Raw genomic sequence first — 16,354 nt, 5'->3', positions numbered from 1 at the left:
TAAAACCATATTCGGATGGAAAAACACAACATCAGTCATGGATTGGCCTCCCCTGGGCCCAGATCTCAGTATTATTGACACAGTGTAGGATCGTCTTGACAGAGAACAGAACAAAAGGCAGCAACATCCAGAGAAGAGCTTTAAATGTCCTTCAAGAAGCCTGGAGAAGAAATGACAAGAAAGCATTGGTTTTTGCCTTATATACTATATTCAGTTCAGTTCAGTTCATTTTTATTTCAAACATTTCAAACATGTGCCTTCACAATCATTACAAAATATCATTCCATTATTTGTTTGAAAAGGAGTAGGCTGAAGTATTTACTTATTTGTCCCTACCCCCTCAAGTAATATATTTAATGCATATAATTGCATGTTTCAATAAATCACTGCACTTACTTCCCATTTTCCATCCATGACTCAAGACTTTAATACTTTTTCTATTTTCTACAGATATCATTGTGGTGCAGACTTCATTTCATGTATTAAAAAAGATAAGAAAACATTGACACGTACTCTGTGTACTTACTGCACCCTACTGTGCAGCTATTTTCTTCTGTACCTGCCAATAACACTTATTACTCTAGCTCATTATACAAATACAAAGTCATGATAAAACACCTTTCTTTCCTATATTACTCTGTCACTCTCTTTCATTTCTCATTTATGCTCTCACCATCACCTGTATTTCTCACTCTGCTCCTCTGCTTATTCTCCCCAGGCAGTGCAGGAAGACGTTTCAATCCCAGGAGCCTTTGTGAAGCTGAGCTACTTGAGCACTCGTGCTGCTGGCTACCTCTCTCTCCTGCGAATCCTCCTCACTCCTCCCTCCCCATCATCCCCTGTCTCCCCGCTGGGCGGTCTGTCCAAGGTTCATGTCCGCGCCTCTGTCCAAGGGAGGTTATACCAGCGGTGGTATCCTGCCGGGCCTGGTCTGGTCCACAGGCTGGTCTGGAACAAGACAGATGTTTATGGTCAGGAGGTCTGGGGTCTCACTTATGCAACTGGTAGGTAAAATATGAAATTATTCATTAATGTCTTTTTTCACATTTGGCAACAAACATTTAACTTTCATGCCAAATACCACAAAAGAAAGAAGGTAAGATAACTTGTGGATCAAGAAAAGGACTACAAACTATTGATTTGTTCTTAGCCATGGGAGAGTCTGTTAAAAGCACAGATAAAAATCCAACTCATCCCAGATAAATTAAAACCAGCAGCAGTCCTGAGTGCCATGCGAAAGGCGTCTACCTGGGGAAACATAATAACAAAATGAATGATAATATTATGATAGGCCTCCTGCATAGTAAACATAATGATGCCATCAGTCCATAATAATTTTCGCATTCAAAAATAATCATAATAATCTGTGTGTGTGTGTGTGTGTGTGTGTGTGTGTGTGTGTGTGTGTGTGTGTGTGTGTGTGTGTGTGTGTGAAAGAGCAAGAGCAGGAGATTAAAAAAGGTCTATTTTTCAGCCCATTAAAGTTTTAAGTGTTGAGTTTGATCTCCTATGATTGGGTTTGGTGAACATATTGAAATGAATGTTTCAGCACTTTACTTATTTGCGCTCTTTCATAGCTTCATGATACGATCACACCATCTCATGTTCATAAGGCAGGGCCAGACTATTTTTGTTTAGTGTATTTTTGTTTCCACTAAACATTAAATGAACTAATAAATAGCGGGGTTAATGCAGAAGCCTTGAGAGCTTGAATAAAAGGACCTCTGGATTGGAGAAACCAGCCTCCATAAATGCATGGCACAATGGCACAACACTGAGCTGTAAATGTGCACCTAAAAGACAAATGACGCTCTGTCAAGGATGATGATGCTCACATTTTGGACAGGGAAGACAGATGGTTTGAGAGAGGACTGAAGGAGGTCATCTATGTGAACAACAGTCATTGAACAGAGGGGATGCTCTACAACACCAAAAGACCCTGCAATAACGGGAAAAAAACCCCAAACAATCAGATGACCCCCTATGAGGGAGCACTTGGCGTCAGTGAGAAGGAAAATCTGAGTTTTAACAACTTTAAATCTCAGCAGAACCAAGATCAGGGACGGGCAGGCATCTGCCGCAAGGGGTTGGGGATGAGGGGAGGGAAACAGGACAATAGACAAACTGTGGAAGACAGCAGAGATTAATAATAACCAGTGATTGGATGCAGTGTGTGTATTAACTCATAAAGAATGAAAAAAGATGAGTGAAGAACAAACACACATGATCAGTAGTAGGTCAACGACTCCCAGGACCCCCTCCAAAGGGAACAACCCCCACTAGGGGGTAAATGGATGGGACTCTCCACCTTTGATTTTAGAAGTGAAGATGCCTGTTGAATCAGAGTCTTCACAAACTTGAAGAAGTCCAGTGGGCTTCTTCTTTTTGTCAAGCTCTGAAGACGATCACGACCTTGATGAATGCGAGCCTACACAGATGGTTAATCCAGTTTGTGGTTTGGGAGTTGCTTTTTATTACTTTTTATTAATAAAAGTATTGGCAGTTTAACTTTTCCCATCCACTTTATATTTCTAGCCACACTTTAACACTGCGCTTTATTCTGTCTACCTTGGAGCTTTATCTGAAACACACAGTCACACACCGATGGATGCTTTTGGGATATTTTTGGTTTTAGCATTTTGTCGAAGGACACTTTAGCATGCAGACCTTCCACTTACCTTCCAAGCCCTAGCCGCAAAGTAATTACAAATAAAACTGTTTTTCACCAAGAAAAGAAAATGTAGCGCAACACAACTTCTCCAAAAAAAACCCCACAGTTTGTTGCTTGGTTTTACAGCTTTGTTTAAGCTAAACCACATTAATTAGTGAGCTTTGGAGGCATATTTTTAGGCGAGCTTTGTGAACATTGGACGGAGCCAGGGTAGCTCTTTCCCCTTGTGTTCCCCTCGCTCCAGTTAATTCACAGATATGAGAGGGCTATCAATCTTTTTTCGTCCAACTCTGGACAAGGAAACAAACAAGCCTGCCCACAGAGATATTTAACTATTTCTACAAGCAAAGCTCCCGTTAGCTTAGTATAAATCAAATCTGAGGGACTCAGAGAAATGTTTTTTTTCCTCTTTCAGACAGGATGCAGGCCAGATGAATAAAACCCTTTGAAAGACAGAAAAACAGATTTTCTTTTATCATCGTCCCTGTTAACTCTTAGGTCTGCGAGGGAGCGTTTCAGCACTGCGGTTTGCACAAAAGCCTGATTGGAAGTCATTGTGTAAATGATTGACCATTCAGTGGGTAATCACCCAACTGTTAATAGACAATGTCCTGCTACGAAATTACAGATGGGAGATTTCAGTGTTTGATTTAAACTTTTTAACAGTAGTTCAACAACTGCCGATTCACTGCAGCACACCAAAGGGTTTCCTATAAGTGAAATATCATTATGAAATTAAGAACATATCGTGAATGCGGTGAGAAGGGAAACATTTTCTTCTTTTTCCCTGTCCTGCCTGACAGCGTAGCAATCGGAATTGTTGACTGAAAGGCAAAAAAATGCCAAAATTTATTAGAATTACTTATTTATTTTGGGTTATTACAACCAAAGAAAGTGGAGTTGGGGAGAAAGTTAAGAGAAGAAGAGGAAGCGAGAGAGAGAAACGCTGAGAATCTGCTTCAACACCTGTTGCGGTAAAGAAAACAGCAGAGAAACCACAGCAACTAACAACATATGCATAAATAATAGTGTTACTGAACAGCACTTAGCTTGACTCTGTCCAAGGTCCCTGAAACCTGAAATGGCGCTGACAGCAAAGAAGAGTAGAGATGTAAGGAGAGGGAGGAGCAGAAAGACGGAAGGCTACAAATACTGTGCAGAGATATTGTCAGCTATGACAGGGAGATAGCCCCTTTGGACGCGTTTGACGGCGCTGGTTCTGTGGGATAAAAAAAAAAAAAAAAGTAAAAAGCACATAAATACAAATCTGTGTGCTGAAGGTTTTCATTACCGCGGCCTTCTGTCTCCTTTTCCCCAGTGTCTTCTCTCACCTGTGTGAAAAACAGATTTACAGGATGTGAAACTGTTACTGTTATTGCTCTCTAGGTTCATTATGGCAAAAAACAGCCCTTTGTAAGATGCCATCGAGGCTTAAACCATTGAACTTTCTGCTATCTATGTCCGTGGCTTCCTCTTTGTGGAAGAGTGTGCGTAAACAGTGCAGCAGCAAGATAGAGCTTTCCATAAGCACTGAGATCAGGCTTACCAGACTCTTTGTCCACCAGAGTGTAGGGCCTCATACCAAGATTGCATCTTTCTGTCCCCAGGCCTTCTTTTCCCTTCGTGATCCCTCCCCCTCCTCTTATCTGTTCGAGCGGCATTTCATCTGCTCCGGCTCTCTCGTGATCTTTCACCTCTTCACGGCTCACATGATCCCTGTTTTTATTTACCCTGCTTTGCTAAACCACTTCACCCTTCTTGCCCCCTTTCCCTCGCCTCCCTCTTCCTCTACCCAGGCGGGTGATTTCCTGTGTTTCCTGTCCTGTCCTGATCTCCCTTTCGCTTTTCTTCCCTCCTTGTTATTTCCTCCATTCCCTGTGATCTCCCCGGTTACCTCGCTCCTGTTTTCCTCTGCCCTTCATTGTTTTTGTCTTCTCTACCCATGTTCTCCCCTGATCCTCCCCTCTCTATAGTTCCTCGTGCTATGTTGGTGCAAAGACACAGACGAGCGTGGTCTCTCGCGCACACACACGCATCCTGCGGTACGTCTGTGCATGCACACACACCCATGTGCCACAGAGAGCAAGAGAAAGGGAGATCATGCTCTGTTTGCTGGGGTGAACACATTGCCTGAGGCTTCGGCAGTGGGGAATGAAAGCTTTCACCTGTGAGATATTGAGTGTGCATTTATGGACTATAGTGTGCATCTGTATTGTTTGCGAGCGAGTGTGTGTTCTCGCGCTGAGGCTTGTATCGTTTCTTGTAATATAGCTAGAGTAATATTCGGTTGTGAAGCAGTTCTCCAAACACTGACACTTTCCCTTTGAGATTGTTTCACCTGTTTTGTCCTGGAAAAAGCTTTGTTCTTCATAGTAAGTCAGTTTTATTGTAGGTTTGTTTTTTTTAAAAAGAAAACAGAAAAATGTTCCTATTTACAGAAATGTATTCATGGCAACTTTTAATACATTTTACAAAGGCTGGAATGCTTTCCAGGTTGTCAAACAGGCTTTTGAAGAGGAAATGCAATGTACCTTCAAGGGTCAAAACACGCACAATGCAAATATGTGTGCTTTGGGGTTTTTAAGAAAGGTTTTTTTGTGAAGAATATATGTAGCTTTGCATTTTCCGATCCCTCGCACTTCTCTTTCTGTCCTTTAAGCCTGACCTTAAACCTAAGATTAAAAGCCTAACTGAGCTTAAGGCAGATAAAATTGAAACAAATGGACTTTTTGGATGAAACCAAAGCGAGAGTTCCTAGGCTCTAAGAACTTTTGTCCAGCACTATAAGGTTTCTTTTTCTCTTCCATGATCTCCAGTGCCCCAAATTACAGATTATTTTCTCTCCCCAATCACCATATCGATCGTTCCCTCCGACTCTGAGATTTAAGTCGGCCCCGTGTGTCTGCTGAGAGTTTCTCTCCGCGTTACTGGGAATCTCCTGAGTTTCTGCATAATGCGAGCGCCCCTACTTACGTATTCCGGAATCTCATCTGATCTTTATGCTGACTTTGCCGCATGGTTTCCCTTGAGCGCCCGTCAGTTCACAGGCATGTTGGTCTACAGTGAAGTTAAAAGAGATCAGTGCCAACAGTGATTGACAGCGACAACTGTTCTTCTCCAGCTTTTGTGTTGATGTGTCAACCTAACCTTACTCTACAGTATATCATTATATTCATTTAAGAACACTGTATCATCTTAAAATGTGCTCTGTACTGAACCCGTGCAGCTTTAAAGCATCTTGTGGTTAAGTAAGGAAGATGGAACGGCCTCCTTTTCTTTCGTGTTTGCTTGGCTACAGCAGCGAGGTACCTAATACAGTATTGCCCATCAGAGCAGTTTAACACTGAATATGATATTCTTGTATGATTTACCATAATCATACTGATAATAGGGGATTATCAACTAATGCTAGCACTGGCTATCAGGCACGTCCATAATTCAATGTGATTTTAATTTGACTGCTTATTTTGGCTAATATAATAAAGGTGTGCTAATACATCTGTGCTGCATCCATGCAACGTCATGAAATGTGTAAGACAACCAAACACTAAACAAAATTAAAAGGAATCCAACTGCCATTTAGATAGTTACCTAAAGTGTAATAGAGTGGCATTTATGTAATGCTGTTTCAGTCTTACTCACCTCTCAAGCTAAATTTAACCATGCATTCATACAGCACTATACACTTCTCATATCCATGACCAATTTAGAATCACCAGTTAGCCAAACATGCTAATGTTTGGACTGTGGGAGGAAGCCAGAGCGCTCAGATGAAACACATGCAGGCATAATGGTTAGCCCACATTTACCTCAGTTACCTAGCAGACCTTCTCTGCATGTATAGGCCCAAGAGATCACTCCGATCCTCTAACCAACTGCCCTTAGTGCAACAAAGACCCCGATGAAAGACTACAGGGCACCGAGCTTTTGCAATTGCCGCACGCAAAGTCTGGAATAATCTTCCTGTCGATGTTCGCATGTCAGATTCCATTCAATCGTTTAACTCATGCTTAAAAACTCACCTGTTCCATCTAGTTTTTGAAGCAAATCAGTTTGGACTTCCATCTGGTCTGCATTTGTGCAATGTAACTGTAAATATCACTGTAACTGTAACTATAATTGTTTTTAATTGTTTTTAACTGTTTTTGTTGCCTTTCGTTGTAATCTGCTTTGCTGCCTTGTGTGAAGCACTTTGATGGACACTGTCCTTTTTAAATGTGCTTTAGAAGTAAAATATTGATTGATTGACAGTCTCACAGAAACAAGGTTCCAAATTAGAGCCCAGGCTGTGGGGTTTGCATGTTCTCTCTGCACATGTGTGGATTTATTCAGGGTACTTTGGCATGCATGTTAGGTTAATTGGTGTTTCTTAATTGACACTGTACTCTGTGTCAGACTCAAAGCGTGCTACATAATGCTACAGTCACACTACGTAAAACAGTGCTGCATCCAAAACTGCAAGAAGATAGAGTCGGTCTGCCATCAGTCTGGGTCACGTTGGCAATAACATATGATTAGTTTGTCATATTAGTGAAACTAATTGCGATAAATCAGGGAAAATCACAAACCTCTTGCCATCTGCATCAGAGGTATAGAGCTAAACTTGTCTGCCAGCGGTAGAGTGGCCACTTGGAAAGACTAGGATATTTTTCATTGGGTCCTTCTGGCCGGACACAGCAAAATCCACACATAAGGCATGACTCTCTGAGCCACAGACTCAGCCAGGCTTACAAAAAAGGGAAAACTTACAATTTACACATGTATAAACATACAAAAACACACAGCTTGGTCATTTTGTAATGACCAACGTTTTACAAAGGGCAGTGCAAATTTGTGGCTTAAAAATCACAGTGTAAGCACAGGTTTTACACACGTTTCTCTCTTAAAACATTTTGGCAGTTCAGATAAATGAGAGGAGGCTGACGGAGAATCGATATGTTTACGATATATGAGGATGAACTCTTTCTGACAGACATTGCTGGGGACCTGAGGACTGAAACACAAGTAGAGTCCAGGATTAATCCAGAGAAAACTATTGCTCCATAGAAACCGGAAATCCGTGTGTAACAACTGATATGCACCATGTGCAGAAGGACAAAAAAACATTATTTCCCATCTGATCCCGAGCTGTCTGTGTGAAGATACTGTTACTAAGCCAGGTGTGTAAATGTGCACATCCTTCTGGGTGTTTCTGCAGGCTGTGTGAAACTGTAGGTCCTTATTAAAGTCAGTGTTATGTACAGGCATGTGGTATTATATACCAGTAGATTATATGACATTATGTGATGAAGGGAAGTTAAAGAAAGAAACCTGAGAGTTGGTCTGGTTGCGCACTGCTGAGATGCAGACATGCAGAGAGTTGTTTTCATTGTGTACTGATCATGGTGTAGAAATGCAGCTAAAAGCCTGGAAACATAATGAAGTATTTTGATTCTGATTGTGCAATACAAAGATGTATGTTTGTATGCATCTTGCATTAGAATTGTACTTCCTCCTCCTCCAGCTTCAGTAATTATTGCCGAGCAGGAATATGTGGGGCTCGGTTGTAAACACTCAGAGTGAGGACTGAGTAAAGAGTGCCAGGACAGTGCCAAAGTTTTGGCGCTGCACTCAGAGGTTTGAGCCATCCACTCCACACTCCTTCTGATAACATCTCCCCCTCTAATTCCAAGTAAATGAGCACTCCTCTCAGCAAGGTGCAAAGTAAGACATGTGCAGCTTGCAGTAAATTGCCCGCCACAAGTCTTAATAACTCACATTTGTGTGATTTATTATGTTGTGTCCTCACTCGGAGAAATAAATGGTGGAGCAAAAGAACTTCACTGATTACGTGCTGGCAATCTGCATTTACAGATTGAACGGTGAGTATTTGCAAACATTCTGCAATCTGTCTGAGAGCGACTGCAGTCAGCACAGTAGTCGCAAGGATTTTGTCGTCCTATTTTTGCTGTAGTGTGAGCCATGCTTAAATAAAAGTGCACAATAAATTGATTATGAGAGAACCATTTTACAGTTTCTGATTCAGCAACCGCATATTTCTGCAAATACTTTTACAGGTGGTCTTGTTTATCATAGGACATCGTACAGCTAGGAGCTATTTTCAGAGTGACTATAGGCATACAGCGACTGGAATGTGTGAGAGAAAAGGCAGCAGAAAGTTGCCATTAAAATTGTAATAAAGCACTTGCTTAATTAGGTAAATGTATTGCTTGTGTGTTTATTTTTTCCACCTCTAATGACTCATGTGCATGGGCTTCTTTCCTTCGGTGTGTGCAAGCACGCCTGATTACACACTGCAGAATGACATGTATGTAAGTATGTTTGCGTGTTTACTTTGAAAGCTCCTGCAGCTTGGTCACCTGCTGCCTTTAAACATATTCCAAGTGGCAAATTAGTGCCGAAACATATTTAATCCTGCCAAGCCAAAAAAGAAAAAGAAAATCTGTTGATAGTTGTTAGTTGTAGTGGGAAGCTGCACAGCGTATCATTACAACTAAGAGGCCAAGCAGCTAATTCTAGGGCTCCTTCATGAAGCCGTACTCCTCCTGATTACGCCCCCACTCCTCACTGATGTCTCTCAAACACAAACACTGATGAGGTCTCCCTACAGGCCTTTTATCTATCTCACCACTCGATACAATATAGCTTTGAAAAAGATATGGGGAAACTTGTGTGTGCTTTGCCTTGTTTTCAGGCTTTGTTCAGATACAAGCGCGTGCAGTCATTCTGCGCCACGTGGTGCAGCGTTAAGCACAGCCGGTCTGCAGCACATAGGAATTGCACGCTACTGCTTAATGTTAAGCTCTCGATGTGTGCACGTGTTTCTGTTCCAGTGGCAGTCGGCTATGAGTATGAAGTGTGTCCCGGTGTTATCCACTGGGAAAGAAGGACCGCTCTGATGCAGGGATTTGAACTGGTCCCCTCTGACCTTGGAGGATGGTCTCTGGACAAACACCATGCCCTTAACATTCGCAGCGGTGAGTTTGTCCGCTTGTTTTTGGTGCTTGGAGGCTGGCTGCGTTTTTAAAGCCACAAAATGAATTGGAGAAACTTGAATTCAATTCCAATTAGTTTTTTCTTTTATGAAAGAAAAAACTGATGTTTTTTGCTTTCTTTCTTTGACATTGAAATAAATAAGAACCACCGTGTGACTTCTTTTAAGTTATGTGTTGATAGTCTGGACAGACTACATGAAATGATACAGAGCTTAGAAGTCTAAGATGTCCTTGAAGTAAGGACATCAAAACACTGTAGTGTGGGTGACTCAGCTACAATGTGCCGTTATTGCCATTAAAGCTGCTCAGAAAGTGGTTTGAGATGTATCAAATTTGAATTTTCTCACACAAAAAATCTTAATTTGTTACTTGTTAAGAGTTAGGCACACAGAAGATGGTCCAGATTTAAATGAGTCCAAAAAGTCAGACTGACAAAATTTTGGTCGGTGCAACAGAGTGAAAAACATCGCCCTGTCCCAAAACTCTTTTACTCCCTTAAATCTGGCGTGATGAGTTCAAAGGAAAACAAAAAAGACAGACCCCAAGTCTGACACGTGAAAGAACTGAAACTATTCCTACTTGTCATTGCATTCATAAATGATTTCAGCAACATTAGCATGCACCCACTGATGGGAAGTACACTTAAAGGGCCTTTCATGTCACCTTTGCATTCCTCTCTCCCCAGGAATCCTTCACAAAGGGAATGGAGAAAACGTCTTCCTGTCCCAGCAGCCCCCTGTTATCAGCACCGTGATGGGGAACGGCTTCTATCGGAGCGTCCCGTGCGGCCCGAGCTGCAGCGGCGCGGCTCGGGACATGATGCTGTTTGCCCCCGTGGCGCTGGCTAGCGGCCCCGACGGCTCTCTCTACGTGGGGGACTTTAACTTCATTCGCAGGGTCCACCCAGACGGATACACCAGAACCATACTGGAACTCAAGTGAGAGCAATGATCTTGTTGGGTGTGCTCGTGATAAGACCGCTTTTGGTAGGGATCTCTCGCAGTAGGAAGCAGTGGGATTTGGCGCATCGGATTCACTCGAGCACAATGTGAAATAAAAAATTAGCTCAGCTGATACGGGTTAGCATGGCATTAGCTGCGGATGGGATCTGCAGCTGCAATCTATTTGATCTCGGTGGAATTCTTTCTGAAGTTCGTCTTCATGCAGAAGGAGGAGCGTGTGAGGTTTAGAGATCACAGACTCTAATCTACCTCTTTAGGATGCGAGAGAAGCTGAAAGTCTCTGCTGAGAGACAAAGATACGTTTTTTTCCGTCTTCTTCTTTTTTTTCCCTCTGGATTATGACGATGATATCTCCTACTGTGCTGCAGGCATTACATTCTCTCATTTCTGTATTTTTTCAAGCGTTGACTCTCAATGGGATTGCACAGTCATTTGTCCTGTAGAGTGTTCTCCTTATGTATCTTTACTCTTATTCACTGTTTTTATTCTATGGCTGACTAATATTTCTGGTTCAGGCAGAGGTTTCCTCTGGGAGGAAACACCCCCAACCCGCCAAAAACGGCTTCTTGTTTAGGTTAATATTAAATGTGAAACAATACAACTGTCTAAAGCAACCCCAATTTCACTTTATGGGGAGAAAATTTAGCAGCCTATGAAATTCTGAGAGCCTCTCGTTAGCCTCATAAATAATTGTTTTTACTTTCTCTTCTCTCCCCTTTTGAAATGCTCCTTTATGGCTTGTTATCAGGAACCGGGATACCAGACACAGGTGAGAAGTGGTGATTTACACCTCCTTTATATACCTGCACAAATGTGTGTCGAGGGAATAGACAGTTGCAAAACGCCCCGCAGAGCTTTAACTTTGTTTGTTTGCCTCCTTTTAAATTGCATTGACCCAGCTTCACCTGGAACACGCATGCGGGTTCTGCACACGCTACGAACGCAGTTAGATCTATGAATGTCTCATTTAAATTTCACTTGGTGATATTAAAATTTGTATGCTGGACCGCAGCCAAAATGTCAAGGATTTCATTTTTTTTAGAGGATTACTGAAAGTCTGTTTGGTGGATGCCTCGGTTCATTCATTTCCCAAGCCAGACCAAAAGGCCCGAGGCCGGGAGTGGCCTCAACGTCGCCCCGGTCTCAAGCCTCTGTGATGCTGTGAGCTGTTTGACAGAAGATTAGACAGATGTTATAGGGTTTCTGTGTGTGCACGTGTGTTGTGATGTTTGCATCTGTGCGTGCACCACTATCGTGGGTTGTATCGAGCCGATTGTGTGCGTATGCGTGTTTGTGCTTGTGGGTATTTGTGGAAGAGCAAGAGAGGGTTCATCCAATTTCAAAAACCCTGACTATTTTTCACGATACTGTGCCAAAATCTGAAACCGTGCAGAACTGATAATATGATTGTGATGTACTTTGTGGGTGGGTAGGAACAAATGTCAAAAATATATATAATATATAAATATGCAAACCGTTGGTAATTTTCTACTGTAAAGCCATGTAGCCAGTGCTTCTCATCTGGAGCCACTTTACCTCAGTGGGGTACTTCTGCGTTTGGCATGTGGAGAGATTGTTGAGTAGCTCCAGAAATTTAAATAAAAAGAAACAGGAGAAGCAGACAAGCTGGCACAAGTGAGGTAGAGAAGGAAAGGAGGCAGTGGAGGTGTGTTGCCTTGAGATCGGCCAATCTGCTGGGATTGTAGCTGAACTCAACTTTGTGACCCACCTGAATTTACAGTATGCTCTGTTAAGCTGAAATAGATGCCAAAAAATGAATAAATAGCTGTCTTTGTTAGGCATTTAGCCATAAGTAGCTGAATTTCAGACTGCTTAAAAATAATAGCTGAAGAAGAAAGCTTAATGTGTAATGGATAAACGGTCTTAGATGATTAAAGTACTTGGGCTATTGTTATAGCATAAATGCAGATTTTTAAAAAAAATCAGCTAAAACTTTGCTTGAAAGAATCCACTAATATATATTATTAACAGAAAATTTGATCCCAGCCTGAAATAAATTCAAATGAACGCATTTACAAGATCATGGGTTGTGTTAGTGAAGGAGTATTTGAGTAAATCTGGCTAGCGTGTCAGATAAAACGCAATAACGAGATTTGGAGCCTATACTGCACGAGCTGGATTCTTCTGAAGGCACTTCGGGTGGTGTTTCCTTACCCTGGAGGCTTCTCTTTTAGCTTCTGCTCCCTTCTTTTCCTCCACAGCAGCTTTTTACTGTTAGCAGCATGTTAGAGTTTCTCCTTTATTCTGTGCTATTGTTCTCCCAAGTCAAATACATTAATTATTCATCCATATTCAGCTTTCAAAGCTTTTCACTATGCATTCTTCCCAGCAAAGTGCCGATCAGCCAAAAGGGCTTCAAAACAAGGTGCTCTCTGAGGGGAAGACGGTATGGGAAGTGCTCAACATGAAACCACCGTCTATTCTTTCCCCCCCTTTAAGAGTCGGAGCGAGGAGTTAAGCAAATAGGGGAGGAAGTCCTCGACAGTATTATCTGAGAGCCCAGACGGTCGATTTAGGAACAGCTAGATCACTGTGTCTATCAACTCTGATCACTGTTTTGTTATTGCGTGCGGTGGGAATGAGCAAGGCTGGAGTGGGATTGTTTGTGCTCCGGTTGTTATTGTTGTTTATTTTCCTTCCACTGGAGGAAAGCATTTGGAGCTATGAGCATCTAATTGAGGAAAAGATAGGTGAAGCGATTTGTAATCAGTTATATACAGCACGCGATGCTCACGCTAGCTTCAAGAGGCCCGGCAAATACGATGCACCGTACGCCGAGCAGTGGCACATTTTGAAACTCGGTGAATATAACTCTCTTAGGGTCGAGTTTAAATTATGTATGTGCAGTTCAGCGCTGAGCTCTGTAAACAGTTATGCACTTAATGGACTAGATGACTGACAGCAAGCCTGCCGTTGTTGCTGTTTTTGTTTTTTTCTCTCTTCTGGGCATTGAGAAGGTTCAGTAAGGAAGTATTCTTCTTTAAAAGAAAAGGATATTTAGGGTACAAAGGCTGTCCAAAGCAAACTGGAAATCATAAGGACACGCTGGCTACAAAAAAAAGAAGAAATGAAAAGGGTTGCGAGCGTGATAACAGAAATATTTGTTTTGACATTGTATTTTTCCTCGCAGGACATTTTTTTATTGAATAGCTGCCGAAGAAAGGAGGAAAAAAGAAACCTTTAACAGGGTGTCTTCAAGTTTAATTGGCAGGAAGCCTTTGACCAGACCCAGCTGACATTGGATTTCACGCTACAAAAGTAATTGCCTGGAACTCAGTTAGTTACAGTGTTCAAAGTGCCAAATTTAAATTCCCTCTCACTTTTTTGATCACTGTGTTCAAGTCTTAATAATAATGCAACACAATACAACACAATAGCATGACAGTATCAAAGGTTTTATGTAATTAATGAACTGTGGACTATATGTGGAGAAACAAGTCACATCTTGCCTGCACAGCTGCTTGCCCACACTGTTGGAATTCATCCGACACAAAGGACAGTATGCAGCTTGCAGGAAGCGTAAGGGCGAATAAAGTCAGTTGTGCAAATGTTTGGCTCAGGCTTTGAGGAGTAAAGGACAATTTCTTATAAGCAGTAGGACATGCACATGACACCGCACAGAGGTATTTCTTCCTGTGCAACATGCTGTCTATTTGAGACTCTCAGTGAATCAGTTCCAAGGCTTTTGTCCACTTTTCATCAAGCAACAATAACAACAACAATAACAACGGGCAGTTGTTTGTCCCCATGACTCATTCAGCTGAGGTCAGATTTACCTGGGTTTAATTTTGGACCTTTGTTGCACTCCTTGTTATTGTTCCCTCTTATTTTCTGTTGGGTCAGAGCTTTTTTTTGATGCCGTACTGCGGTCCATTGAAAGGCCATGAAGTTTACAGAAAAGATGATCCTGTATATACTAGAGTAGCTTTAAGTTGATTAGGCTTCTGGGATATTGATCTGGTCGGTTTAGTAGCAGAGGGGGTTGTTAATCAGTTTCAGCTGCTGTGGTTGATGAAATTAACAACAGGTGCACTAGAGGAGCAACAAGGAGACAACCCCCAAAACAGGAATGGTTTTATACATGTTTCCCATGTCAGTACTCATCTGACGGGTTTTTCTCTAGTTTTGCATTTGAATAGTGTCTGTGTCACCACTGGTAGCATGAGGTGATACCTGGACACTACAGATGTTGCGCAGGTAGTCCAACTCCAGCAGGATGGCACAAAGGTTTGCTGTGTCTCCCTTCAGGGCCGTAGAAGGTCTTTTACCCACTGGTTTTCCCAAGTAGGAACAGGATGAGCACCCCCAGAGCTACAAACTCACCTCCAGTGAGCGAGTCTGGCTAAACAATCAGAAAAAGACTTCATGAGGGTGAAATGAGGGACCAACGCCCTCTAGTGGGTCCTGTGCTTACTGGTTGGCACTGTGGAGCTCGATTGAAATTTGCCATAGAATACCAGAATTGGCAGGTCCACCACTGGTGCTCTGTGCTGTCCCCAGGTTCACCCTGAGTGTGTGTGACAGACATGAAAGGGTCTGGAGAAGCAGTGGAGACATTATGCTGCCTATAACATAGTTTAGCATGATGGTGGGGGGGTCAGTGATGGTCTGGGGAGGCATATCCATGCAGAGACACACAGACTTCTGCAGGCTAGTCAGTGATGCCATTAGCTATCAGGAAGAACTCCTTTGACTTATTGTCAGATTCTACACTGGTTCAGTGGGTCCTGGCTTCTTCCTGGTGCACAATGATGGCTGGTCTCATGTGGTGAGAGTATGCAGGCCGTTCCTGGAGGATGAAGGAATTGACTACCCCCATGCTCGCGTGACCTAAATCTAATAGAACACCTCTGTTTCAGTCCATCTGAAGCAGCCAGGAGCTTGGTGATGCCCTGGTCCAGATCTTGGAGGAGATCCCCCCTGACACGATCCATCGTCTCATTAAGAGCATGTCTCTGTGTTGTCAGGCTCGAATTACAAGCACCTGGCACCCATACAAACTACTGAGTACCATTTTGAGTTGCTGCAATGAAAGTTCATCAAAATGAACTATTTATTAAATAGCACAACAACAGTCACCTCGAAGCCTCACCACATCATTTTTTCACTTCGCTTTTTGTGCTGTCTTTGAATTGAGCCCTCTGTAGATTGATGATTTTCATTCCCATCGAACAATGTGACATCCATCCATTCCTACCACATTACCCAGTTCATATCAGTTTTTCCCCCATTGAACTCTGATGTGTTTTCAAAATGTTCCTTTAATTGTTTTAAGCAGTCTGTTTGACATCAGGTGAAATCAAAAGCAAAGATACATACAGGCATAAAATTACAGCTGACGAGTCATTTTCACATTATTGTTTTTGTAACCAAAGTGTCTCAACTCAAAAACATCATACAATGACGCAGCTGTTGGAAAGATTTCCACATGCAAGGATTATGCTGTTCTCCTCCTTATGCAGCCTGCGCATACATTTATACATAAGGCTTCTTATTGCTCCCTGACATGTGGATACAATTCTGCTGACAAATATATATATGTGACACTATAAAATGATAGCAAAAACATCCTTGTGGCTTTATTGTAGGCAGTTGTAGGTTTGCTGTTTTTATACTTAGTATTATACAGGCGTGCCATTGAAAACAGGAAAAACAGGCACTGACATCGGCTCTTCTTTACTTCCTTATCAATGAAAGCCAGTTTA

The 16,354-nt window shown here is 42.2% G+C and overlaps 1 protein-coding gene across 1 annotated transcript in view; it reads left to right on the top strand.

Annotated features, from left to right (window-relative positions):
* Positions 1-16,354, top strand: part of tenm1 (teneurin transmembrane protein 1) — a 201,518-nt gene that overhangs the window by 131,674 nt on the left and 53,490 nt on the right. The window contains exons 18-21 of the mRNA XM_085474337.1: positions 719-1,004; positions 9,505-9,648; positions 10,352-10,604; positions 11,377-11,397. Coding sequence (XP_085330463.1) covers positions 719-1,004; positions 9,505-9,648; positions 10,352-10,604; positions 11,377-11,397 — 704 coding nt within the window. The remainder of the gene's footprint in view (positions 1-718; positions 1,005-9,504; positions 9,649-10,351; positions 10,605-11,376; positions 11,398-16,354) is intronic.

Source organism: Copadichromis virginalis, linkage group LG2, assembly GCF_057382275.1.
Source record: "Copadichromis virginalis isolate Kocher_CV1m ecotype Utaka linkage group LG2, C_Virginalis_male_GT1.1, whole genome shotgun sequence".
NCBI lineage: Eukaryota > Metazoa > Chordata > Actinopteri > Cichliformes > Cichlidae > Copadichromis > Copadichromis virginalis.
The sequence above is the reverse complement of the archived record's forward strand: the minus strand, read 5'-3'. Positions and strand labels throughout refer to the sequence as shown.